General features: G+C 50.9%; 2 protein-coding genes and 1 long non-coding RNA gene across 4 annotated transcripts in view; 2 read left to right on the top strand and 1 right to left on the bottom strand.

Moving 5' to 3' along the window:
* The first annotated feature begins 1,327 nt into the window (after positions 1-1,327).
* On the top strand, positions 1,328-3,710 carry cbr4 (carbonyl reductase 4). Of its 2 annotated transcripts, none has more exons than XM_084675817.1 (6): positions 1,328-1,508; positions 1,793-1,942; positions 2,116-2,200; positions 2,304-2,440; positions 2,662-2,796; positions 2,930-3,710. In XM_084675817.1, the coding sequence occupies exons 2-6, from the start codon at positions 1,798-1,800 to the stop codon at positions 3,103-3,105; spliced, it is 678 nt and encodes a 225-aa protein (XP_084531943.1). In that variant the 5' UTR covers positions 1,328-1,508; positions 1,793-1,797; the 3' UTR covers positions 3,106-3,710. The 2 variants fall into 2 exon arrangements, with proteins under 2 accessions (XP_084531943.1, XP_084531942.1); XM_084675816.1 differs by having other exon boundaries at positions 1,331-1,508; positions 2,080-2,200.
* Positions 3,711-4,265: 555 nt separating this feature from the next.
* Positions 4,266-21,563, bottom strand: part of palld (palladin, cytoskeletal associated protein) — a 39,149-nt gene continuing 21,851 nt past the window's right edge. Inside the window, 12 exon segments of the mRNA XM_084675808.1 lie at positions 4,266-5,803; positions 5,891-6,024; positions 6,119-6,284; positions 7,055-7,262; positions 8,058-8,190; positions 8,964-9,052; positions 9,825-9,974; positions 10,089-10,310; positions 10,840-10,878; positions 11,294-11,392; positions 11,735-11,873; positions 12,751-13,401. Of these exon segments, the coding sequence (XP_084531934.1) occupies positions 5,622-5,803; positions 5,891-6,024; positions 6,119-6,284; positions 7,055-7,262; positions 8,058-8,190; positions 8,964-9,052; positions 9,825-9,974; positions 10,089-10,310; positions 10,840-10,878; positions 11,294-11,392; positions 11,735-11,873; positions 12,751-13,401 (2,212 nt within the window). The 3' untranslated portion in view covers positions 4,266-5,621.
* LOC146254629 (uncharacterized) lies at positions 7,003-8,710 on the top strand. The gene is made up of 2 exons (XR_014731462.1): positions 7,003-7,156; positions 7,702-8,710. It is a non-coding gene; the product is annotated as an uncharacterized LOC146254629 (long non-coding RNA).

Here is a 21,563-nt window from a genome sequence, read left to right as displayed (position 1 = left end):
GACCTCAGCAGACAGTCCAGGCGAGTCTCTTCCTCGGCTCTCTCTCCTGTTCCACTTCTCTCCTTTCTCCATTCCCTTCTTTCCCTCCCCTCTTTTCCCTACGCGTCTTCTTCCTCTTCCTCCTCCCTTCTCCTCCCCTTCCACGCAGGAGGCGTGTTGAGCATACCAGTGTGATCCTGTGTTACAGCAGTGTGGGAGCCTCCATCAGATCATTATAGAGAAGCGCAAAGCTCAGCTTCCCCCGCTATTGAGGTCAGACACAAAGCCCTACACAGGACCCTCCACAAAATCTGACACACACACACACACACTACCTGCCTCGGTCCCCAGGAAGCAGTTTGGGGTGCGTGTGTGTGTGTGTGTGTGTGTCTCATGGAACTGTGTGTGTGTGTCACAGCTGCAGCAGAGCAGAGCAAGGCCAGGTCCAGTTGGACGCCCCTGTAGAGGAGAACTATCCGTCACCCTGTCTACTGGAGGTGGGGAGGGAGTTGGGAGGGGAGAACTGTCCCACTATGCTGGAGGGGGATGGAGGGTAGGTGGAGGAGGAAGGAGGTAGCGGAGAGGGAGATGAAGAGGGGGGAGTGGGAGAGGTGAAGTCAGGAGGAAAGTAAGATGGAGTAGAAAGGTACAGTATGAGGAGAGGAAGACATGACACCTTGTGTGAGAGGTCACCATGGAGACACTTCAGGCCTCAGGTGAAGGATGGTATGAGAAAGAAACATTAAGAGAGCGTGTGTGGGTGGAGATGAAAATAAATACAAACATTGCAGCTATAATTTGCTGGTTTGAGAGTAGGCTACTTGGACTAGCTACAAACTAACTTGCAACCTGGTGGACATGTAATGTGAAGACTAACTAGTAACCGAATGTGACTTCCGCCATATTTCCTACGTTTGGTTTGATTTTATGAATATTTAAGTGTGAATACAACGCTGCGGAGTGTGGATGGAGGGAAGAAGGGAGAGAGAGGTGGGCTAATGTGTGGCGGTTGGCAGGCATCATTAGACCACAGAAGTGTGAAAGAAGAAAATTAGGTGCCTGATGTTCTGCATGACGATCTGAATACAAATCAACTCTCATTCACACACACACGTACACCAAGCACCTTTTATAGCGCATTTGTAAATAACATTGGAATGTGAATACAAAGTGTGACATTATTGTCATGAGGCCCGTAACAGCGGAGTAGCTAGCCTAGGGGCCCATTACAGATTGTAACACCAGCCTCTTTGCACCAGTGTTATTTTTGACATGGTGCTGTTACAAGTAGCGTGTGTGTGAGACGTCACAAAATATATTTGCTCATCTATCGCTCCCCCGTGTGTCCACAATTGGTAGTGTGTCGAGACTGTAGAAAAGTGGAGAAGAAAAATGGCGACTTAATTGAGTGCACTGTCAACTGCTTGCAGGCGTTTGTAAGATAGCTAACGAATTGTCAACAAAGTTCACGGATAATACCTCCGGCTTCACTGACTCGAATTTCTTCTTTCTACCTTGTTGGCCTCAGAGTAAGTCAATATTCGTTCTACGTTAATGACAGTTTGTTTGCCAGTCTAGCTAGTTAGTTAGTTAGCATCCGACGCATTGACTTAACTAGCATGCTGAGAGCGTGCTAGGCTCTGGAAGTTCTGCATGGAGTTGAACTGGAGTAATTAGACCTACTTTAAGATAGACTGACCTACGTTTCAAGAGTTGTTTATACAGATGATACTTTTACATTTGTATGTTTAGGCTATAAATATGAGGACGTGTTATCTATCTGGGGTCTCTTATGTTACGGTCTGCCCGCCAGGGACCATGTCCAGGCTGTGTGTGGTGTGCGGGGGCTCGAAAGGTATCGGGAGAGCTGTGTCTCGCCTGCTGGCAGAGAGGGGCTTCCGAGTAGCCGTGCTGTCCAGGAACCAGGACGCGGGGCGGGCCACCGTTACATCGCTGAAAGGAGGTCGGTACCGACCGTATGTTAAAGGGCTTTGCTCGCCATTAATTGCGCAACGCCTACAGGTGAAATGAGGGATTAATCAATGGAGTTGTAATTCACATTATTCATGTGACGGGTTAGTCTGACCTCTCCTGTTCCAGTTGACCACCTGGCGTTCAGTTGTGATGTTTCCCAAGAACAGGAAGTGCAGAAGACGTTTGAGAATATCCAGAAGACCTGTGGAAACATCTCCTACCTCGTCAATGCTGCTGGAATCAACAAGTAGGGTGTGTGTGTGTGCGAGCACGCATGGTTTACTTGAGACAATCACAGACTTCCATGTTGATTTTGTGTAATGTGTGTGTATATCTGCGTGTGTGTTCAGGGACAGTCTGCTACTGCGGGCCAGGCCAGAGGACATGGTGTCTGTCCTCCACACCAACCTGCTCGGCAGCATGTTGACCAGCAGGGCGGCGCTCAGGAGCATGCTGAGGGCTCAGGGGGGCGCCATCGTCAACATAGGTACACAGCCGCCTCACCTGGGGCCTGACAGCTACCCTCAGGGTTAGAGGTAGCCCCTTCCTGCATGTTGTGTTTGAGATCATGTCCACCTGCAACACAAGCCTCCTAACCTACCTCACACTAATATATCTATATGTCCACTAGGTGGCAGTAGAGATCCATTGGAAACATTGTTTAGTCGATTTTATCCAAAGCGATGTCGTGTGTGTGTGCGTGTGCAGGCTCGGTGGTGGGGTTGAAGGGGAACTCTGGACAGTGTGTGTACAGTGCCAGCAAGGCAGGACTGGAGGGCTTCACACGATCTCTGGCCAAAGAGGTCGCGTCTCGCAACATCCGTGTCAATCTCCTGGCCCCAGGTATGGCTACTCCTCCTCTCTTTCTCCTTTTATTCTCTACTCCTCCTCCTCCTCTGGTCTGTCTGTTTTCACCCGAGGGAGGGGGCTGCTCTGACTGCTCCTGTATTGTTTCACCCCCCCCCCCCTCCCTTAGGGTTCATCCGTACCGACATGACTGCAGGGCTGAACGAGGAGGGCGCTCGATCTATCCCCCTGGGCCGCCTGGGAGAGCCGGAGGAGGTGGCCCAGGCTGTGCTCTTCCTGTTGCTGTCTCCCTACGTCACAGGACAGGTGCTGGCGGTGGACGGGGGCCTGCAGCTGGCCATGTAGCACACAGACACAGAGAGAAGCTGTGCCTGGCCATGTAGCACACAGACACAGAGAGAAGCTGTGCCTGGACAAGTCCAGGCTGGAGCAGGGGACACCAGGATGGCTGGTGCACAGAGGGCCTGCTGGGGAGCCCACAGCCCTGTTGGTCCCTGGGTGGTGTGGAGGAGGACTCTTGAACTGGCCAGTGTGCTACAAAATGGCTGTAAGTGTTCTGAAAATGCACTACACTGTTTATTCATGATGTAAAAAGCAATGTTGGATAATAGAAATGGTCCAGGTTCATTTAATGGTTCGAAGTCATTCATGGCTTCTACAAAGCGCATGTTACATTTTTTTTGCATTGAATTGAAATGTATTTTTGCAGTGGGGTGGTGAGTGTTAAGTAGGGGTAGGAATCTTATGGTACCTCACGATTTGATTCTTGGGGTCACGATCGATTCAATATATGCTTAGGTTTAATGTTTATGTAAAAAAAAATGTAAAAATTAGAAAATCACTTTTTTAAATGTGTGAATCGCTAGAAGACTGAATAGCGATTCATATGAATCGATTCTTTCCCCCCACCCCATAGTGTTAAGTCAAAATAAATGTTAAAATGAACTTTTTCTCTGCCTCCATGACTCGTAGCCATCATTTCTCTGTGTGGTTCTACTGTCCACATCCTGCCTCTGGTCCATGCTGAGTCACTGGGTCCTGCTCAGCCCAGGGGGCGTGTCCTAGTTTGAGTGACAGGCCGTGGTGAGCAGACTCCAGAATGTCTGGCCGCCGGGAGCCGTCTTTGATCAGCAGATTTAATGCTGTTAGTCTTTCCAAGACGAGGAGGTTCTCTGGCTGACCAGAGCTGCTTGGGTTTCAGCCCTCCACTCCTCCCCACATCCTCCCTCCCTCTTCCCCCCTCCTCCCCAACTCCCTCCTGCCTCGGTCTCTCTGTGGGGGTGAGGGATCAGCCTGCAGTGTGTGTCGCAGGGTCATGCTCTGTACACACATCTCAGCTCCTGTGATGTCATCTGTTCTCCCCTCTGGTTCCTCTCCACGCCACTAACATCACTTCCTGTACGCGTTAGGCGTCCCTGACAGTCCTGCGTCAGCCTCCGTTGCCTCGTGTGCTGGGGAGAGGTTTGCACTGGGACTCTTTCCTCAGCAATAACTTACTCACACGCTTCCATTTGTTTATATTTTATTATCTTTCATAAACTAACACAGTGTCAATAGATTCATATACAGGCACAGATTGGCAAAGAAAATAAGAACATTGTAGCCAAGACCATCGCCCGACAGAGAGAGGCCCATGTTGGTGAAACACAAAGGCGACATGGTAATATACAGCTCACTTTCCTACCTAAAACTTTGTAACTGGTTAAACACTGAATAATGGAAGCATAAAAAGTTGTACTTAGGTTAACCGATTTGTAATTTGGCACTGTATAAGTGGTGTATAATAGCATGCACAGACGGGTGATCTTAACAGGTCTTAACAAGTGATTGTTTAAGGACAAGTATACTTTGTTCCTAAGCAGGATATTCAATGCAGGGTTATATGTGAGACATCAAACTGATCTGGTGTCGTTTTGTCCCTAGAACCTGGATCCATCTTCATCATACAACAACACCTGGTGTGATCAGCACTCTGACGCCTGGATCAGGACGTGTAGACAGACACCCTACATCAACAACAAACTTCCATCCGTCCTGAGTCATCCTGAAACACTTCCTGCCTCATCATCGCTCTCATTGGACCACACCCGACCCCTACCAATCTCTACTTCCCGTGTCCTTACTATACCGTCACTCTCCACCAATCAGGTGAGGACACCGACCAACATTCCATCTCACATACACAAGACTCCAAACAGCTTCAACTTTCAAAGTCTTTTTTAAAAACTCAAAATCAGCAAGAAAAGAATATAAGGGCCGGCCTTGTGAAATATCAATCAGTAATGGTAATACTCTATAGCTACAGTACAGTGGGACAATGCTGATGTCTAAGATAGTATGCTCCCATGCCCCTCCTAGACCGCTGCCCTAACGCCCTGGGCTCCCTCCCCTCCCTGCTGCACCCCACCCTCCTCCTGGGATGTCCGAGGGGGGGTTACTTCTACATTTACATACAGTATATTATGCATATGGTGGGAGATTAAAATGGCACCTTTAACATGCAAAATAATGCTACTGTTTTCAGCGTGAGGGCGGTGTTCGCTGATCCTCTGAGGAATCTCAGGCACTTCGGCGGTGACGAGGACAGCCAGTCTTCAGCACGATGCGCCCGCCCGAAGGGCTGAGTTCAGCTCCTCAGGACTGGCGGATGATGAGGAGGCTTAGGGATACATACTGACATATCAAAGGGGAAGGGTGACAGACAGGACAACATTTCCCATCAGTCATCTGGTACATGTGGCCATTATCATGAATCCCTTGGATGATGGGAGTTGTAGTTCCTGTCCCCTGCATGGTTTTAGGTGGACAGGTGAGGGGGTCAGTTCTCAGGGTTGGCGTGTTGCACCCCCCTCCGTTAAGCTCTACAGGTCGTCGCTCTCCACCAGCCCTCCAGGCTGCAGGGGGGAGGAGTCGGGGAAGAAGGGGGCGGAGTCAGGGAAGAAGGCAGCCTTGACGTCCAGGCCTCTCTCGGTCAGCGCGGCGTAGCGACTGGTGGATGGACGCACCCTCTTAGGTTTTGGTAGGTTTGGCTGCTGCCACTGGGCTGGGGGGGAGGAGGAGAAATAATTGACATTATTATAATTGTGTGTTTGTTTTGTTTTTGTTTAAGACGACAACGACGACGACTCACCATGGACGTCGAGACGTGCAGTGCTGGAGACGATCCCAGCTTCGTTCTTTGCAGACACAGTGTACCAGCCTGCATCCTCCTTCATGGCCGGCTGGATGATCATGCACAGGTAGCCACAGTTGTCCTGGTGCATGCTGGGGACAGGAGTTTACACAACACGGTCAACAAAAATGTGTACCGCAGCTTAAACCCCCCCAAATGAATAAGGGACATGGGACCCAGACGTACCTGACCCTGTCCGTGCTGTGGGTGAACGACTCGTTCTCTCTCTTCCAGAAGATCTGGGGGTTGGGCGTCCCCGACACACGGCACTCCAGGCGTACGGGGTAGCCCTCAGCCACGCCCGTGTTCTGCAGCTTCTCAATGAACGTGGGGGCCTTGTGCATCTCCTTGGCTGGGGGGCACAGGATCTGGGTCACTATGGTAATGGTGTGTGTGCTGGGTGGGGTGTATGCGTGGGGGGGTGTGTGTGTGTGTGTGTGTGTGGGGTGTGGTGTGTGTGGTGTGTGTGTGTGGGGTGTGGTGTGTGTGGTGTGTGTGTGTGGGGTGTGGGGTGTGTGTGGGGGGTGTGGGTGTGTGTGTGGGGTGTGTGTGTGTGGTGTGTGTGTGTGTGCTGGTTGGTGTGTGTGTGTGTGTGTGTGTGTGTGTGGTGTGTGTGTGGGGTGTGTGTGTGTGTGTGTGTGGGGTGTGTGTGTGTGTGTGGGGTGTGTGTGTGTGGGGTGTGTGTGTGGGGTGTGTGTGTGGGGTGTGTGTGTGTGGTGTGTGTGTGTGGGGTGTGTGTGTGTGGTGTGTGCTGGTTGGGGTGTGTGTGTGTGTGTGTGGGGGGTGTGTGTGTGTGTGTGGGGTGTGTGTGTGTGGGGTGTGTGTGTGGGGTGTGTGTGTGTGGTGTGTGTGTGTGGGGTGTGTGTGTGTGGTGTGTGCTGGTTGGGGTGTGTGTGTGTGTGTGTGTGTGGGGTGTGTGTGGGGTGTGTGTGGGGTGTGTGTGTGGGGTGTGTGTGGGGTGTGTGTGGGGTGTGTGTGGGGTGTGTGTGGGGTGTGTGTGGGGTGTGTGTGTGTGGGTGGGGTGTGTGTGTGTGTGGGGTGTGTGTGTGTGTGTGGGGGGGGGGGGGGTATATGTGTGGGGTGTGTGTGTATATATATAGACACTGTGTTTGTTTACCGTACCTGCAACAATGAGTTCTAGGTTGAAGGAGTTCTGTCCAGCCCGGTTCGTAGCGATGCAAGTGTAGATCCCAGCGTCGCGACTGGTCACCGACTCGATGACCAGTGAGTGAACGCCGTTTTCCCTCACCAGCATCTTGTGGGCAGAGTCAGGGCGGATTGTCTGGCCGTTCAGCTGCCAGATGAGGTCTGGGGTGGGCAGGCCACTCACCTGTAGGGGGCAGAGCTTAGCAGTCAGGTACACAGTTCACGTGACTTTTGTTTGTGCGAGGGTGTCTGGTGGAATGCATGTTCTCATGGGAATGGGTTACCCTGTGAAAGAACCGGCCTCTCCCAACACCCACAGAAACATTACACCTGTGTGTTTACGTGTGTGTAATCAGTAACAGCAGTAACCCTAATTATCAGGCACTGTTCTCCTTCAATGAGCTTCCCAGAGAAGGTACATTTTTGGCATGGAACATTTAGAAACCAACAAAAAGAGGGAGTAGTAGGAATAAAGATGGTCTATAAATACAACTGACATTCAGTTACTGGAGACTGTCTGTGTGTGTGGAGAAGGAGACAGTCTTTTTATAGTGAGTCAGTTCCCTGTATGGTGCTGCACTGGTTTAATAGCCTCCTGTAACATAGCTTTCTTCTGTTGACAGACACGAAGGGCGGAGCCGGGATAGAGAGACAGAGAAGAAAGGAGAGAGACAGGAAGAAAAGAGGGGGAGAAGCAAGAAAAACAAGGCAGAGATAGAAGTGAGAAAGAAAAGATAATTGCGGAGTGAGAAACTGATCCCTCTTAATCCAGGACAAGTGAAACCCTCCTCCTCCTCTCTCTAAGATATCCATCACACTGGGGTCAAACACTCCCCCCTCCCTCATCCTCTACAAAACCAGGAATGTACTGGGAGAACACACAAGGATGACAGAGGATGTTCAGGAGGGGAGGGGCCTATGGTTGGGGCCGGGGTCTAGGAGGATGGGAAGGGGGCTATGGTCGGGGGCAGGGCCTCACCTTGCAGTCCATGCGGCACAGTTTCCCCTCCTGAACGATGAGGTCGCCAGGAGCCTGCAGGAAGTGAGGGCGGAAGTGGCGTTCCTGGATGTTCTCATTCTCATCTCCACTGTCCCGGGACCTGGACCTGGGTCTGGAGGGGGGAGGAAGGGCGATGCAGAGAGGGGCACAGAGGAAGAGACAGAAGAGGTGTAGAGAGATAGGGAGGGATGGAAAGAGAGAAGTGTTAACAAAGTTCACCAGGTTTCCCCTGAGTTCATGTGTGAGCGAGGTCAAAACCTCAAGGCGCTACCTGCTCTATCACAACAATGACATCATCCCTGCTCTGCTCAGAACACAGACCTGCGGGGGTTAAACAGAGAGAGAAAGGCTGGGCTCTGATAGAAGGGAGAGAGGGAGAAGTAAATAAAGAGAGCAATAAAGAGGGCCCTGATGGATATCTTAAAGAGCTGCAGTCACACAAATCAGATAGGAGCCCTTATCTACCCTGGGAAGGACTCATGGAGTACTCTGTGTGGGTGTGTGAGTGTTCTAGATAATGTCTCTCCTGAACTCTGAATTAGGGTGGCTCGTGTAGTCTTTGTCTATAAAGCTTTAAAAAAAAACTGTTTGATGTGGTGAGTTTGTACAAATAAAATACATTCAAATGACCACCAAGCGTAAATCAAGGTGTTTTCGGATACATGATGTTGTACAGTAGACCAGCATAGCTACAGTGCTGTAAGAGTCCAATCTGTCTTTCAATCTGTGTCTAATCTATCCATCCATCTCGTGTTGGAGCCCAAAGGTTGTAAACAGGAAGTAAAATATGTATCATTATGATCGACAACCAATCGGTTGGTTAGGGTTACACCCTTGGCCTGTGTTGTCTCTGATAAATCCCAGAGGAGTTCCCCATGATCTCACCTGCGAATGTGACCAGGTGTGGACCGCTGGCTCCGCCCCCTCTGGTTCACTGCCTGCACCATCATCCTGCCAGTACAGCTGACCCTCCCCTAGGGGGAAGAGAGAGAGAGAAAGAAAGGTTTGAATTAAAGGAAGTTGGACAGGCTGTAATGTACCTAACCTTGTGACCCTGGTAAGCTGTAAGGACTTCCTGTCTCCTGGCGCCAGCTTCCTGTCCTGGCTGTCATCACTCCTCTTATTCTGCTGGGGACGGCTGCCAACACACTACATCCTGCTGTGTGTGTGTTATGTGGGTATTGTGTTACAGTGTTTCTACTGTGTGCTGTGTGTGTTGGTGTATTCTATGTACAGTGTGTGTGTGTGTGTGTGTATTCTATGTACAGTGTGTGTGTGTGTGTGTATTCTATGTACAGTGTGTGTGTGTGTGTGTGTATTCTATGTACAGTGTGTGTGTGTGTGTATTCTATGTACAGTGTGTGTGTGTGTGTATTCTATGTACAGTGTGTGTGTGTGTGTATTCTATGTACAGTGTGTGTGTGTGTGTATTCTATGTACAGTGTGTGTGTGTGTGTATTCTACGTACAGTGTGTGTGTGGGTATTCTACGTGTAGTGTGTGTGTGGGTATTCTACGTGTAGTGTGTGTGTGTGTATTCTATGTACAGTGTGTGTGTGTGTATTCTATGTACAGTGTGTGTGTGTATTCTATGTACAGTGTGTGTGTGTGTATTCTATGTGTAGTGTGTGTGTCGGTATTCTACGTGTAGTGTGTGTGTGTGGGTATTCTATGTACAGTGTGTGTGTGTGTATTCTACGTGTAGTGTGTGTGTGGGTATTCTATGTACAGTGTGTGTGTGCCTCACCAGGGGGTTTCCAGCCATGATGGTGTAGTTGCCGTCGTCGTCCAGCGAGGCACTGGCGGTGTGCAGGGAGCACGTCCCGTCCGCCTCGCGGCTGATACGGTAGTGCTCGCTCATCTTAGAGATCTGCTTCCCGTCCTTGAACCAGTACACCTTCACACACACACACACACACACACACACATCACTACCTGGTCACACATTCCTACCTGTGCAGGTGTGTGTGCGTGTTATTTATTCTACACCATCACCCGTTTGACCTCTGACCTTGGGCTTGGGATCTCCTGTGACCTTGCAGGAGAAGGTGACGGGCATGCCCTCGAACAGCTTGTAGTGTTTGAGCTTGTGCAGGAAGCAGGGCGCCCCCCCCTGGTCTGGAGGCTGGTCATCATGCTCCACATCATCGTCAGACTCCTCCACTGGAGAACGCTCCAGACGGAACTCTATCTCGCTGATCAGACGCTGCTCGAAGCTGGACACCTTGTACTCCTGCAGGGGGGGGAGGGAAGGTAGGAGGTGAGGAGGAGGTGAGGAGAAATACCTGGTAAACACAGGATTCTATCTCCTAGAACAGATCCAGTCCAGAGGTAACACAAGATGATCATTCATTCTGAACAAGAAAGCACATTCCACCAACAAGCTTCTTCCCCTACAGCTCCCCCTCACCACCCTTGCCTGCTCTCCTTCTCAATCTCTCTTTCCTGTTCCCTCTCCATCTCTCCTCTCTCTCCCTGACCTCCTCTCTCTCCAGATAGGAGCAGGGTCCTATACGGTGCCAGAGGATCACCCTCAGGCCTGCTGGTGACGAACATGCAGACAGGAACACCACTTCCTCACACTGCCTGTCAATCAAGCATGCTGCTGTCAAGGTGCTGACTGGCTAGTGGTGGCCGATCTGTGACCATGGTGATAGGTTAGGACAGGAGTGGAGACCACACACAGGGAGGAGGAAGGAGGAAGGGAAGAAGGGTACATTGAAGGGGAGAAGGAGAAAGAGAGGATGATAATATTAAATAACCTTTTGTGGGACAGATTCTATATCAGGAGATCGGCTGCCCTGTGAAGAGATAGAAGAACAAGGAGGTGATGTCTGCTGCTGTGAGACATCAAGAGAACACACTGATGTGTGTTCCCAGACAAGCCAGTGTGTGATATCATCATCATCATGGGTACACACTTTCTGTTAACTATAACAGGCACATTAACGTTCCCAGACAGGCTAACAAGCTGACAGGCTAACATGCTAAAAGCTAGCATGCCAACAGGCCAACATGTTAAATGCTAGCATGCTAACTGTCTATAAGGCTGGAAGGTTGAAATGCTAACAGGCCAAGATGCCAGTTCCGGAACCAGTCTCTCTTTCATGACTTCCAGTATTACAACGTTTACTACCGGCTGCTAATGTACAACATACCACAGTGTATGTGTGTACCTACCTGTGTGTGTGTGTGCGTGTGCGTGTGGGTGTGTACCTGTGTGCCAGGCTCATCGTCTCCCTCCTGGCTCAGGACAGTGGCAGCGTTGTCTGCTCCCAGCAGCCTGCGAGCCATCTTCTCCTCGTACGTTAGCCTCTGCAGAGCATTCAGCTGTTAGCTGGGTTAGTGTGTCAGTCCGCCGCGCCGCACACACACACCTGGTATCCACTAAACGCACTCTTAATAGCACCATCCTAGCTGTGTACTAGTACTAACCTCTAGTGCCAACTCTATTCTAGTTGTGTACTCGTACTATCTATTTTAGTATACTTGATCCAATTCTGTTCTCGCTGTGTACCAGCACAGTGTTTCTGGTAGCAGGTCCAGGTTGATGAGTGTAGTGTTGGTTAATGATGTTAAACCTCTGTTACTGGCTGCACACTGGCTGTTCCCTGGGAAACTACATGCACGCACTCACACACACACACACACACACACCTGTTGTCCGTTGCTCATGCGCTCCTCCTTGAAGCGCAGCTTCCTCTCCAGGTCCTGGATGACGGCGTCCTTGGAGCCCTGGATGTCTGAGTCTGACGCCAGGCGAGGGGTCCGGGGGGTGGGCCGGCGGGGCATCGCCCTGGAGAAACCCCAGAGAACGTTAATGAGGTCACAACATGAGATTGAGATCTACCATCCCTCTCCCTGTGGTTGTGGTGGGGGTTTGCGGGCACGTCGCTCCTCCGCTCTCTTTGTCTCTCTTACTCTGTCTCGTTCTCTATCAGTCCTCCATTCTCTCTCTTTTTCTATTGCTGTTAGTTCTCTGTCTTTTTCTGTCTCTCTTTCGCGCTCTCTCTTATCAGGACATTCCAGGCGTTGTCCTGTAATCTTACCTCTCGGGGGAGGAAGGACAGAGAGAGAGAGTGGAGGACTGATAAAGAGAGAGAACGAGAGGAATAAAGACAGAGAGAGAGATACAGAATTCCCCTCTATGACATCAGGAACCAGAGAATGACCCCCACCACAGCTCCTGGTGTGAGGAGGAGGAGGAGGAGGCCTGGAACCTGAGATTGGCTGGAAACCCTAAAACTAAACTGTTTCTGACAGCAAGCCTTCTTTCGAGACAGTATATTTTTGCAGCATATGATGGGGCGAACACTGAACGCCACGTGCACACACACGTGCGCAAACCTTAGCAGGACCCTGGTGGTCTGGGCGGAGTGTGTGTGTCTGTGTGTGTGTTTAGTGGCGAGCAGAGAGCTGTAAACACGCTGTGTAAGAATGTAAACATGTCATCTTCTACCTCAGAACCCAGCCTCAGGCAAAGAGTGGAGGGAGGAAGAGGGGGAGAGAGAGAAGGAGAAAGAGAGGGAGAGACAGACAGAGAGAGAAAGGGAGTACATGTGCATCTGTGTGATGTTGCATGTCGTCCAGTGTGTGTGTGTGTGTGTGTGTGTGTGTGTGTGTGTGTGTGTGTGTGTGTGTGTGTGTGTGTGTGTGTTGTCCAGGGTACTTACACAGTCCCATTGCCTTTGGGCAGCCCCAGAGCGTTGACGGTCGGGGAGGCGGGTGAGGAGGTGGGGGAGGGCAGGACAGAGGAGAGGAAGCTGGAGGCTGGGGACTGGGGGGTGGAGGAGGAGAAGGAGGAGGAGAGGATGGGCGGGGGAGGTGGGGGAGGCGGGGGAGGGAAGTCTTGGCCGGAGTGGGAGGACAAGGTGCTGGGGCTGAGGAAGGGGGGAGGAGGAGGGGGGAAGGAGGGAGAGGAGGGGGAGTCCAGGCTGTTGGTCTTACTGAAGGGGGGAGGCTGGAAGGGGGGGAGGGAGACCTTACTAAAGGGCTTGTGTGAGGCAGAGGGGGAGAGGGGGGAGGAGAGGGTGGAGGAAGGAGAGGACTGGGTGTTGAACCCCCCAGAGGCCCCTGCCGGGCCCTGGGCAGCGATGAACTGCTTGGGGCGGGCGTAGTTAAAGGTGCTGGTCTGCATGGCGCTGCTTTCCAGCTCCTGGAAGGAGGGAGGAGGGGGAAGAGGAGGAGATGGAGGTGGGATTTCCTGCGGAGGGGGAGGGACTTCCTGCTGTTCTGCCTGCTCCTGCTGCTGCAGGAGCCAATCGGCTGCTTCCTGCTGTTCTAGAAGGATCTGGTCCTGGAGGTGCTTCAGCTGGGCAGCGTTCCTGAGGGGGGGGGCAGGTAAGGGGGAGGGAGGTAAAGGGGGGGGGGGGGGGCGAAGCACCAGTTATTTTACAGAACATCAGAGAGAACATCAGACATATGAAACATATAGAAACATCTGGTTGTGTTCAAGCTGCCATGCTGGAGCAGGCAGGGACACTGTCTCTCGCTCGCTCTCTCTCTCTCAAACACACACACACACACCATGCTGGCCCCCCCTGACCTGCAGTCAACACTGGACAGAGCTGGAGCCGGCAGGGATACACGCACATACATGTACAATGGCAGAGAAGTCACACACAAACTGACAGACACCACCCAGATGTACTTCAGGGCTTGCACAAACACACGGGGGGGAGGTCATTGCCCCCCACCCCCACCCCAAGGTCTCCAATCAGCACATAGCAGACATACCCAGACAAACCTCTGCATCCTCTCTGGGCCCTTCACTCACACACTCATATGGAGGCACTACACAAACACACACATTATCAGAGACGACACACACACACACATTATCAGAGACGACACACACACACATTATCAGAGACGACACACACACACATTATCAGAGACGACACACACACACACATTATCAGAGACGACACACACACACACTCGTCATGCTGGGTTTGGGGGCAGATAAAGCTGCCGCAAACTGACACACACGCGCTGCAGGACAGGCAGGAATGCAGCTGGAATCTATTTAAGCAATGATACAAAGCTGCTGTCATCCAGCTCGCCAACCTAGGATACGTGTGTGTGTTTGTGATTGTGGCAATTGTGTGTGTGTGCATATGTGTTTTCTCTGTGTGTGTGTGTGTGTGTGTGTGTGTGTGGGGGGGGGGTGACGAAACTGCAGTGTTGGCAGCAGGGACTGATATCCTATCAGCGTTCCACACTGACGTGTTAAAAGTTCTGCTTGTCAACATCACGTCAAACTCCGAGAGAGAGTAGCTATAACGAGAAGAAGCTGACCAGAGCGGCCATGTAGCTCTCCTGTTGTTATGACGACAGCGGGGTGACGCCCTGTCTGTTGGGGGGGGGGGGTCTGTAATGTGTTGGTGCTGGGTAGTGACCGTAGGACTGGAGAGCAGGCTAGCCAGATCTTCACTGACTCTTTGTCCGTCTCTCTCCCTTCTCTTCTTTGCTCCTCGTTCTCTCTCTCCTCTCTTTCATCTCGGCAGCATGGTCTCTTCCTCGTCTTTCTTCTGGGCTCCATGGTCTTTCTCTCCTTCTCTTTCTCTCTCTCTCTGTCGGCATGGCTTGCCCTCAGAATCAATCCTCTAAATCTCTTCCAGATGTTGAATAATCAGTTTTTTTTCTATTTTTCATTTCATAGTCCAGGAGAATAAGCCTCTCATCCACAACATCCCCCCCCCCATCCTCTGCTCCTCCTCTTCTCCCCCCCGCCTTCTCCCCCTTCTCTCCCAACAGGTCAAATCAAGGTAGAAAAACATTAAACAGCAGTCAGTGAGAGCCCCGGGACCACTGCTCATCCTGGCCAATCACACGCTCCCCCACAAGACAGGAAGTGCCAGGTCCTAACTCTCCAGTCCTCCAGGGCTAGCCTCCAGACCCCCAGCTCCAGACTCCTTGTTTGGCCGTGTTCTCCTCAGACGGCAGTGTGACACTCAGCCAGAGAGCAAACGTGCTTCATTTCCTCAGCGCTTTGTCATCGTCACTCTCTCCCTCCCCCTGGTTTGGCCCTCCCTCTCCTCTCATTTACTGTAAACATGTGATCCATTTAGCAGATGTTTTGATCCAAAAGGACATATGAATGCATGTAGAAAGTAAAGATCCAGTACCAGACTTGGGTCGTCTTAACCTATCCTGTGTTTCATTCCCTCCTGCTAATGTGTCTGCCAGCCTGATCGCTGTACATAACATAGTTAGCTAATACTGGACTTCCTCAAACAATGTCTGAATTAATGTTTCAATCTCCTCTTCTGGACTTCTCCTGTGTGTGTGTGTGCGTATGTGTGAGTGAGTGGGGGGAATGTTAGCCAGCTGTAACTGACATCATCTGGTTGCCTTAAAAGGTGCTCTTTCTTTAAATGGAACTCCTACTTCCAAACAAACATCCATTCATCATCACACACCCCAAACAACTCCCTCCCTCCCTCCCTCTCTTTTGATCTGTTTCTCTACCCCCCCTCCTCTCTCTGCATGGTCAGATATACAGTTGTTCCACCTGACCAGAGGACTGTGACTCATGTCTCCCCTGGCCTTCTTCCCCAGCTCCTCCATGGATGTGTTTCCAGCTGACCTGCCGGCCTGTCAGGCCACTTCATCGACAATATTTCCTCAGCTCTGCTCCATAAACCTTCGCTGCCTTCATGGCTGTCAGTTAAAAGGTCGCAGAGTGACGTGCAGCTGTCTCAGCGGTGGTACGGTCCTGGTATCGCGCTGACTCAAGGAGGGGGCCAGGGGGCAAGCAGTGGCTGATGTAGGGTAAGAAGTCCTTCCCAATCAATCATTGACACTGAGTGTTGATAAGAGAAGGACGTTCTGAATATCGATAAGAAACATTCAAGGACTCTGGGAGGATTTCATAGTCACATGACTGAATCCTGACAGGACAGTGAAAGTGTCGGCTCTGTTGGAGAGGGAGGGGGGGGGGGGTTACAGAAACTCTACTATGGACTGTCCTCACTTTATCCCTCTCTTTCAATCTCACTCTCCAACTCTTTTTCTTTCTCTCTGTCTCTCCCTCACTCTCACTCTCTCTTTCTTGCGGTCCAGTGAGGCCTAGCAGAGAGGGAGCCGAACTGCTGTCGCCATGCCAACGGCCCGCTGTTTTCCAGCGCCACAAAGTAGCCAGCTGGCTCCCAGAGTTGAGTGACATCGTACCAGAGTCCAACTGTAACAGTGTAATACCACAAATATCTCTCTCTCTCCTCTGTCTCCTTCCATCTTTCCCTCCGTTCAGGGGTATAAATAGTCAGAGGAGTTCATGTGGTTTCTTTCCTCTCAAACTGGCTGGCTGGTTTACTGACTGGTTGGCTGGCTGGCTGGTGTAGGGGACCAGGTGTGTAGGGGACTGGATAGAGAGCAAGAGGGCCAGAGGTTTCATTCTCCTCTGCCAACACTGACAGGAAGCCGCAATGGGAGGACAGGAAATTGTTGAGTGTAAATAAACATTAATGAGGTAAACAACAAAAGAACACTTCCTACTGCCTGCGTGTCAATAAAGAAAAACAGTAATACAGCTGCTATTGGTCTTCTAATTTGAACAACAGGATAGACGCGGTACCGAAGAGAGGGAGCGAGGTAAGGAGGACAGAGGGAGAGTTGAGGGAGCGAGGTAAGGAGGACAGAGGGAGAGTTGAGGGAGCGAGGTAAGGAGGACAGAGGGAGAGTTGAGGGAGCGAGGTAAGGAGGACAGAGGGAGAGTTGAGGGAGCGAGGTAAGGAGGACGGAGGGAGAGTTGAGGGAGCGAGGTAAGGAGGACAGAGGGAGAGTTGAGGGAGCGAGGTAAGGAGGACGGAGGGAGAGTTGAGGGAGCGAGGTAAGGAGCGAGTGGAAGAGAGGCAGGCCAGCCAGTGTGCGCATGGAGAGAATGCTGGCGCACATATGGCACAGAACGTCTGTGGTCTTGTCAACCATGAGTGACTGATAACCCAGCCACCTCACACAGCTCCACCCCCACACCCGCTAAACAAACACCGCCGCTACCGTGGAAACACACAACCCACACAGCCAATCAATCAGAGCAGTGGGGGCTAGCTCCATCCCCTGCCTGAGAGCACCTGGCTCCAGCTCTCCTCACCTATGTAACTACACCCAGGACGACATCCTTACTATGTGTCAACCTGAAGTTGAATGAATGGCTGGCTTACTGACTGACTGACACTAGCTGGTTGACTAGCTGACTGACTGGCTGGTTGGTTGGCTGGCCGGCTGGCTGACAGATTGTTCTATCTAATGAGGGATGCTTATTTGTTGATTCCCCAGTCAGCACTGTTCATGTTTGACATCATCTTAGATGAGAAGAAAACATTAATTTATCAGCACAGCTTAGTTAAACCACTAACACACATACAACTTGAACTGGTGTTTAGAATAACAGAGCAACACACACTTTGGTGTTTCAGATTTGAAAGTGTTGTTACTACAGTGTCAGTACATACACTGACCTGACCTCCATGAACATGAGGCATACAGTCGCCTCTATCACACACACTGCACCTCTCTCTATCACACACACTGCACCTCTCTCTATCACACACACTGCACCTCTCTCTATCACACACACTGCACCTCTCTCTATCACACACACTGCACTTCTCTCTATCACACACACTGCACCTCTCTCCTTTTTCATCAATGGGATTCAGAAAGTCTCGGAGCAACATGTACCATGCAGAACAGAGCAGCCTACAGTCTCTGAAACATACATGGTCTGTCTCTCTTGTGTTAGAGACACTCATCCACCTCTCTCTCTCTCTCTCTTGACTCCTCTCACCTTCTTTGACTCCTCTCTTTCTCCTCCACCTCCTCTCTCTGAATCCTCTCTCTCCCCCACCTCCTCCTCTCTCTCTCCTCCAACTCCTCCATTCTCTTGGACAGACTCCTGGCTTTGTTCTGCTAATTCCCTTTCAACAACATGCCCCCTCTACCCTCCCTCTCTCCACCACCGCCGCCCCCCCCCCTGACCCCCCCCTCCCACCCAGCTCTAATTGCTCACCACATAAAACAGGACCAGACTGTTTTCTTTTCCTTCTCTTTAAAAGCAGCCCAGAGCGATTCTTATTCCACCAAGAGCAGCTCCCCTCTGGAACCCCTCTCTCTCTTTCTCCGTCTCTCTCTCTCTCACCCTCTACTCCCCTCCTCTCTCTCCATTTTCTCTCTCTGTCTCTCTTCCATTTCTTTCTCTGCCTCCTCCCAGTACCGCTCACACAAAACTCTTTCACCTTTCTCCCTTCCTCCCTCCGTCTGCCCAGTGAGTGGAGTGTTTTTCTCTATAGCAGGAATGCCAAAGACATTCTTCTGTGGATCGGAATGGGAAAGACATTGCTATCAAACAGGATTAGCAGCAGGGGTGAAACAGGAGGAGAGAGAGAGACACACCGAGAGAGAGAGAGAGAGACACACCGAGAGAGAGAGAGAGAGAGAGAGAGAGAGAGAGAGAGAGACACAGAGAGAGACAGAGAGAAAGCGAGAGGGTTGAAACAGTAGTGAAAGTACCAGCCAAAGTTGCCATCGCCGGTCTCACCTAACATACTCTATTGTGTTAGCTAATCCACCAGAGACACCAGGAGAGACAACCAATCCCACCTCCTACACAACACAACACACACACAAAACCGGAATGCTGACACACCAACAACACCACACTAGCTGCAATCCTAAGACTTTCAACTTTCCCCTCTCTCCCTCTTTCTCTCCTCTTTTCACTCTCTACTTCTCCCTTTCCCCCTTTCCCCCTTTCTCTCCTCTCTCTCCTGTCTCTCTCTCTCTCTTCCCCAGAGCCTCCAGTGAGTGAACATCTATCTCCAGCCCTACTGTTCAGACTGCTGCTGCCTCACATGCTTATGACATTAACTTGCGTTGAGTTGGCACAGCTCACTGACAGAAAGCCTTCCTCCCTCTCCATCCATCCTTTGTCCTCTTCCTCACTCACTCCTTCTCAGTTACACCAGTTACAGTTCAACAGCCGAGTCGTAGGCTATATCACAGAGACCACATTCGTACCGTTTGTCAAACGACATCAAACAGTCCGTTATTAGGAAGCGTTGGGACTAGGGAAAAGTCCGTCTCCAGAGAGTTAGTCGTAGTTATAGTTTGTTAGACTTTGCTCATTTTCGCAAACTATCTCAACAAACTGTCATGCGGCGTTTTAAGTAACGTTGACAAAAGTTTCACTGTTAGTATACTAACCAACTGATCCCATGAGAAACTGTACCTTCAGATTAGCGGAGATCCAGGGAGATTAATGTTGTCTCAGGTATTCCTTGTAAGAGTGTGTATGTGTGTGTACGAGTGTGTGTGCAGGTAAGGTATTTATACAGCGGGCAGCCAGACGGTGACAGACGCTCTCGCGTACTGGTTGCATGAGTCAGTCTGCAACGGTCTCAGCTCCGCCCCTTCACAATAAAAGCCGCTGCCTTGCTCGGAGAAAGCGCTTCACATTAAAAGCCCCAGCCTTGCGCTGAAAATCTATTTTCTAAATAAAAGTCTGACTTTTACCAAAAAATGCTTTAAGCTTTGATGCAGAAACAGCCTTGATTTCAGAGTGAAGGTAGAAGCGTCACAGCAACCCACTGCTCCTCAGCTAGGGAGAGAGATTGAAAGAGGAGGTGATAGACTTTAAGAGAGGAGAAGACAGGAAGAAAATTGGACATGGAAAGACGGAGGGAAAGCGAGTGACAGCAAGAAAAAGAGAGCCATAGAGAGAGAGAAAGCAGGGCAGACCTCATGTCTCCCCCTCTCCTGATGGCTGTCTGACGGAGGAGCAGAACACACCAGGCTGTGATGTCATACACAACCTGTAATTACTGTCACTCCATCCGCCAGCCAGGAAGCTATCTGTCAGTCTGGTTTAGAACCCAGAACACACTCACCAACATCCACACACACACACACACCTCTAAATACACTCCACACACATGTATCTACATACATCCATCCATCCACACACACACACAAGGCCAATTGTGGACTAAGGTTCTAATCAGGGTTGATTGACTTCATGTGGAAACAATGTGATTCCCTGAACGTGTTATACATACCACAACTCTTTCTTTCTCCTTCTCTGTCTCTCCTTCTCTCTCTCCAGAGACACAATCTGTCCCACCAGGGGACCAGCAAGACGTGCTTGTTTCCATGCTGTCAACTCACAAGTAAAGCACACTCTCAGAATACCACACTATAAAACACTCACTCACTGTGTACCTCTGTCCCTGCTCTCTCTCTCTTCCCCCCCCCCCCCTCTCTCCCATCCCTCCCTCTCTCCCCTCCGGTATTCTAAGGGTCAGCTGCAGCTCCCTTATAAGGAATCCTTCTCCATTCCTCCAAGGTCACTCTAACCAATCCTGTTAGACCGTCGACTGCCTCAGCCAATCCTGCGGCTCCCCATGTCCTTATAAGGACGTTCCCTCTTTGGGTCTGGCTGCCACTCTTCACCTCTATGCTCCCTCTTTCGCTCCTGCTCCCTCTTTTCTCTCTCACTCTCTTCTGCTCGATCTCTCTCTCTCCTGTCCTCTCTCTCTCCTGCCCTCTCTCTCTCTCTCTCCTGCCCTCTCTCTCTCTCTCTTTCCTGTCCTCTCTCTCTGTCCTCTCTCTCCTGCCCTCTCTCTCTCTCTCTCTCTCTCTCTCTCTCTTTCCTGTCCTCTCTCTCTCTCCATCCTCTCTCTCTCTCTCCATCTCCAGCGTGTTCTCCCACCTTCATGAACCCAATACCTCTCCTCTTCCTCTCCCTCCTCCTCTTCCTCCTCTCCTGGAAAGGTACAGTTAGTACCCTGTTAGAGAGTGTAGCAGTACCACCTCATAAACACAAACCCTGCTGGGACAACAGGGCCTCTGACTCACAACACCGGTATGTGTGTGTGTGTGACCAGGCCAGCACACCAGTACCGCAGATCTGGCCTGAACACAAAACAACCATAGATACAACACAACCATGACCATAGAGCCGCGGCAAATACATGTGTGTGTGAAAATAAGTGTGTGTGAAAATAAATGTTTGTGTGTCTGCATATGATGTTGGCACAGAGTGGTTGATTTGGGTCAGAAGTGGCCTTGGTTTGTTTTAGTTGACCACTGCTACCCTGACAACGTCGTCCCCGGCAACCAGCCAGGGCAGGAGGGGGATTAGCATCTTAATCTGTCTGGTATGACCGCTACGCTGCTTACGGCTGGACACCACACACACACACACACACACACACACACACACACACACACACACACACACACACACACACACACACACACACACACACACACACACACACACACACACACACACACACACACACACACACACACACACACACACACACACACACACACACACACACACACACACACACACACACACACACACACACACACACACACACTGTGAGTTACATCCAGACAGGCTGTTGTTTTAAGCTCCTGCATGTTCTCGATAGCAGTACCTCAGTTATGATGTGTGTATGAGTGTGTGAGTGTGTAT

The sequence above is a fragment of the Hypomesus nipponensis genome, chromosome 16, assembly GCF_054491055.1.
Source record: "Hypomesus nipponensis isolate SF chromosome 16, ASM5449105v1, whole genome shotgun sequence".
In the NCBI taxonomy this organism is placed as follows: Eukaryota; Metazoa; Chordata; class Actinopteri; order Osmeriformes; family Osmeridae; genus Hypomesus; species Hypomesus nipponensis.
Note: the sequence above shows the minus strand (reverse complement) of the source record. Positions and strands in the feature narration are given on the sequence as shown.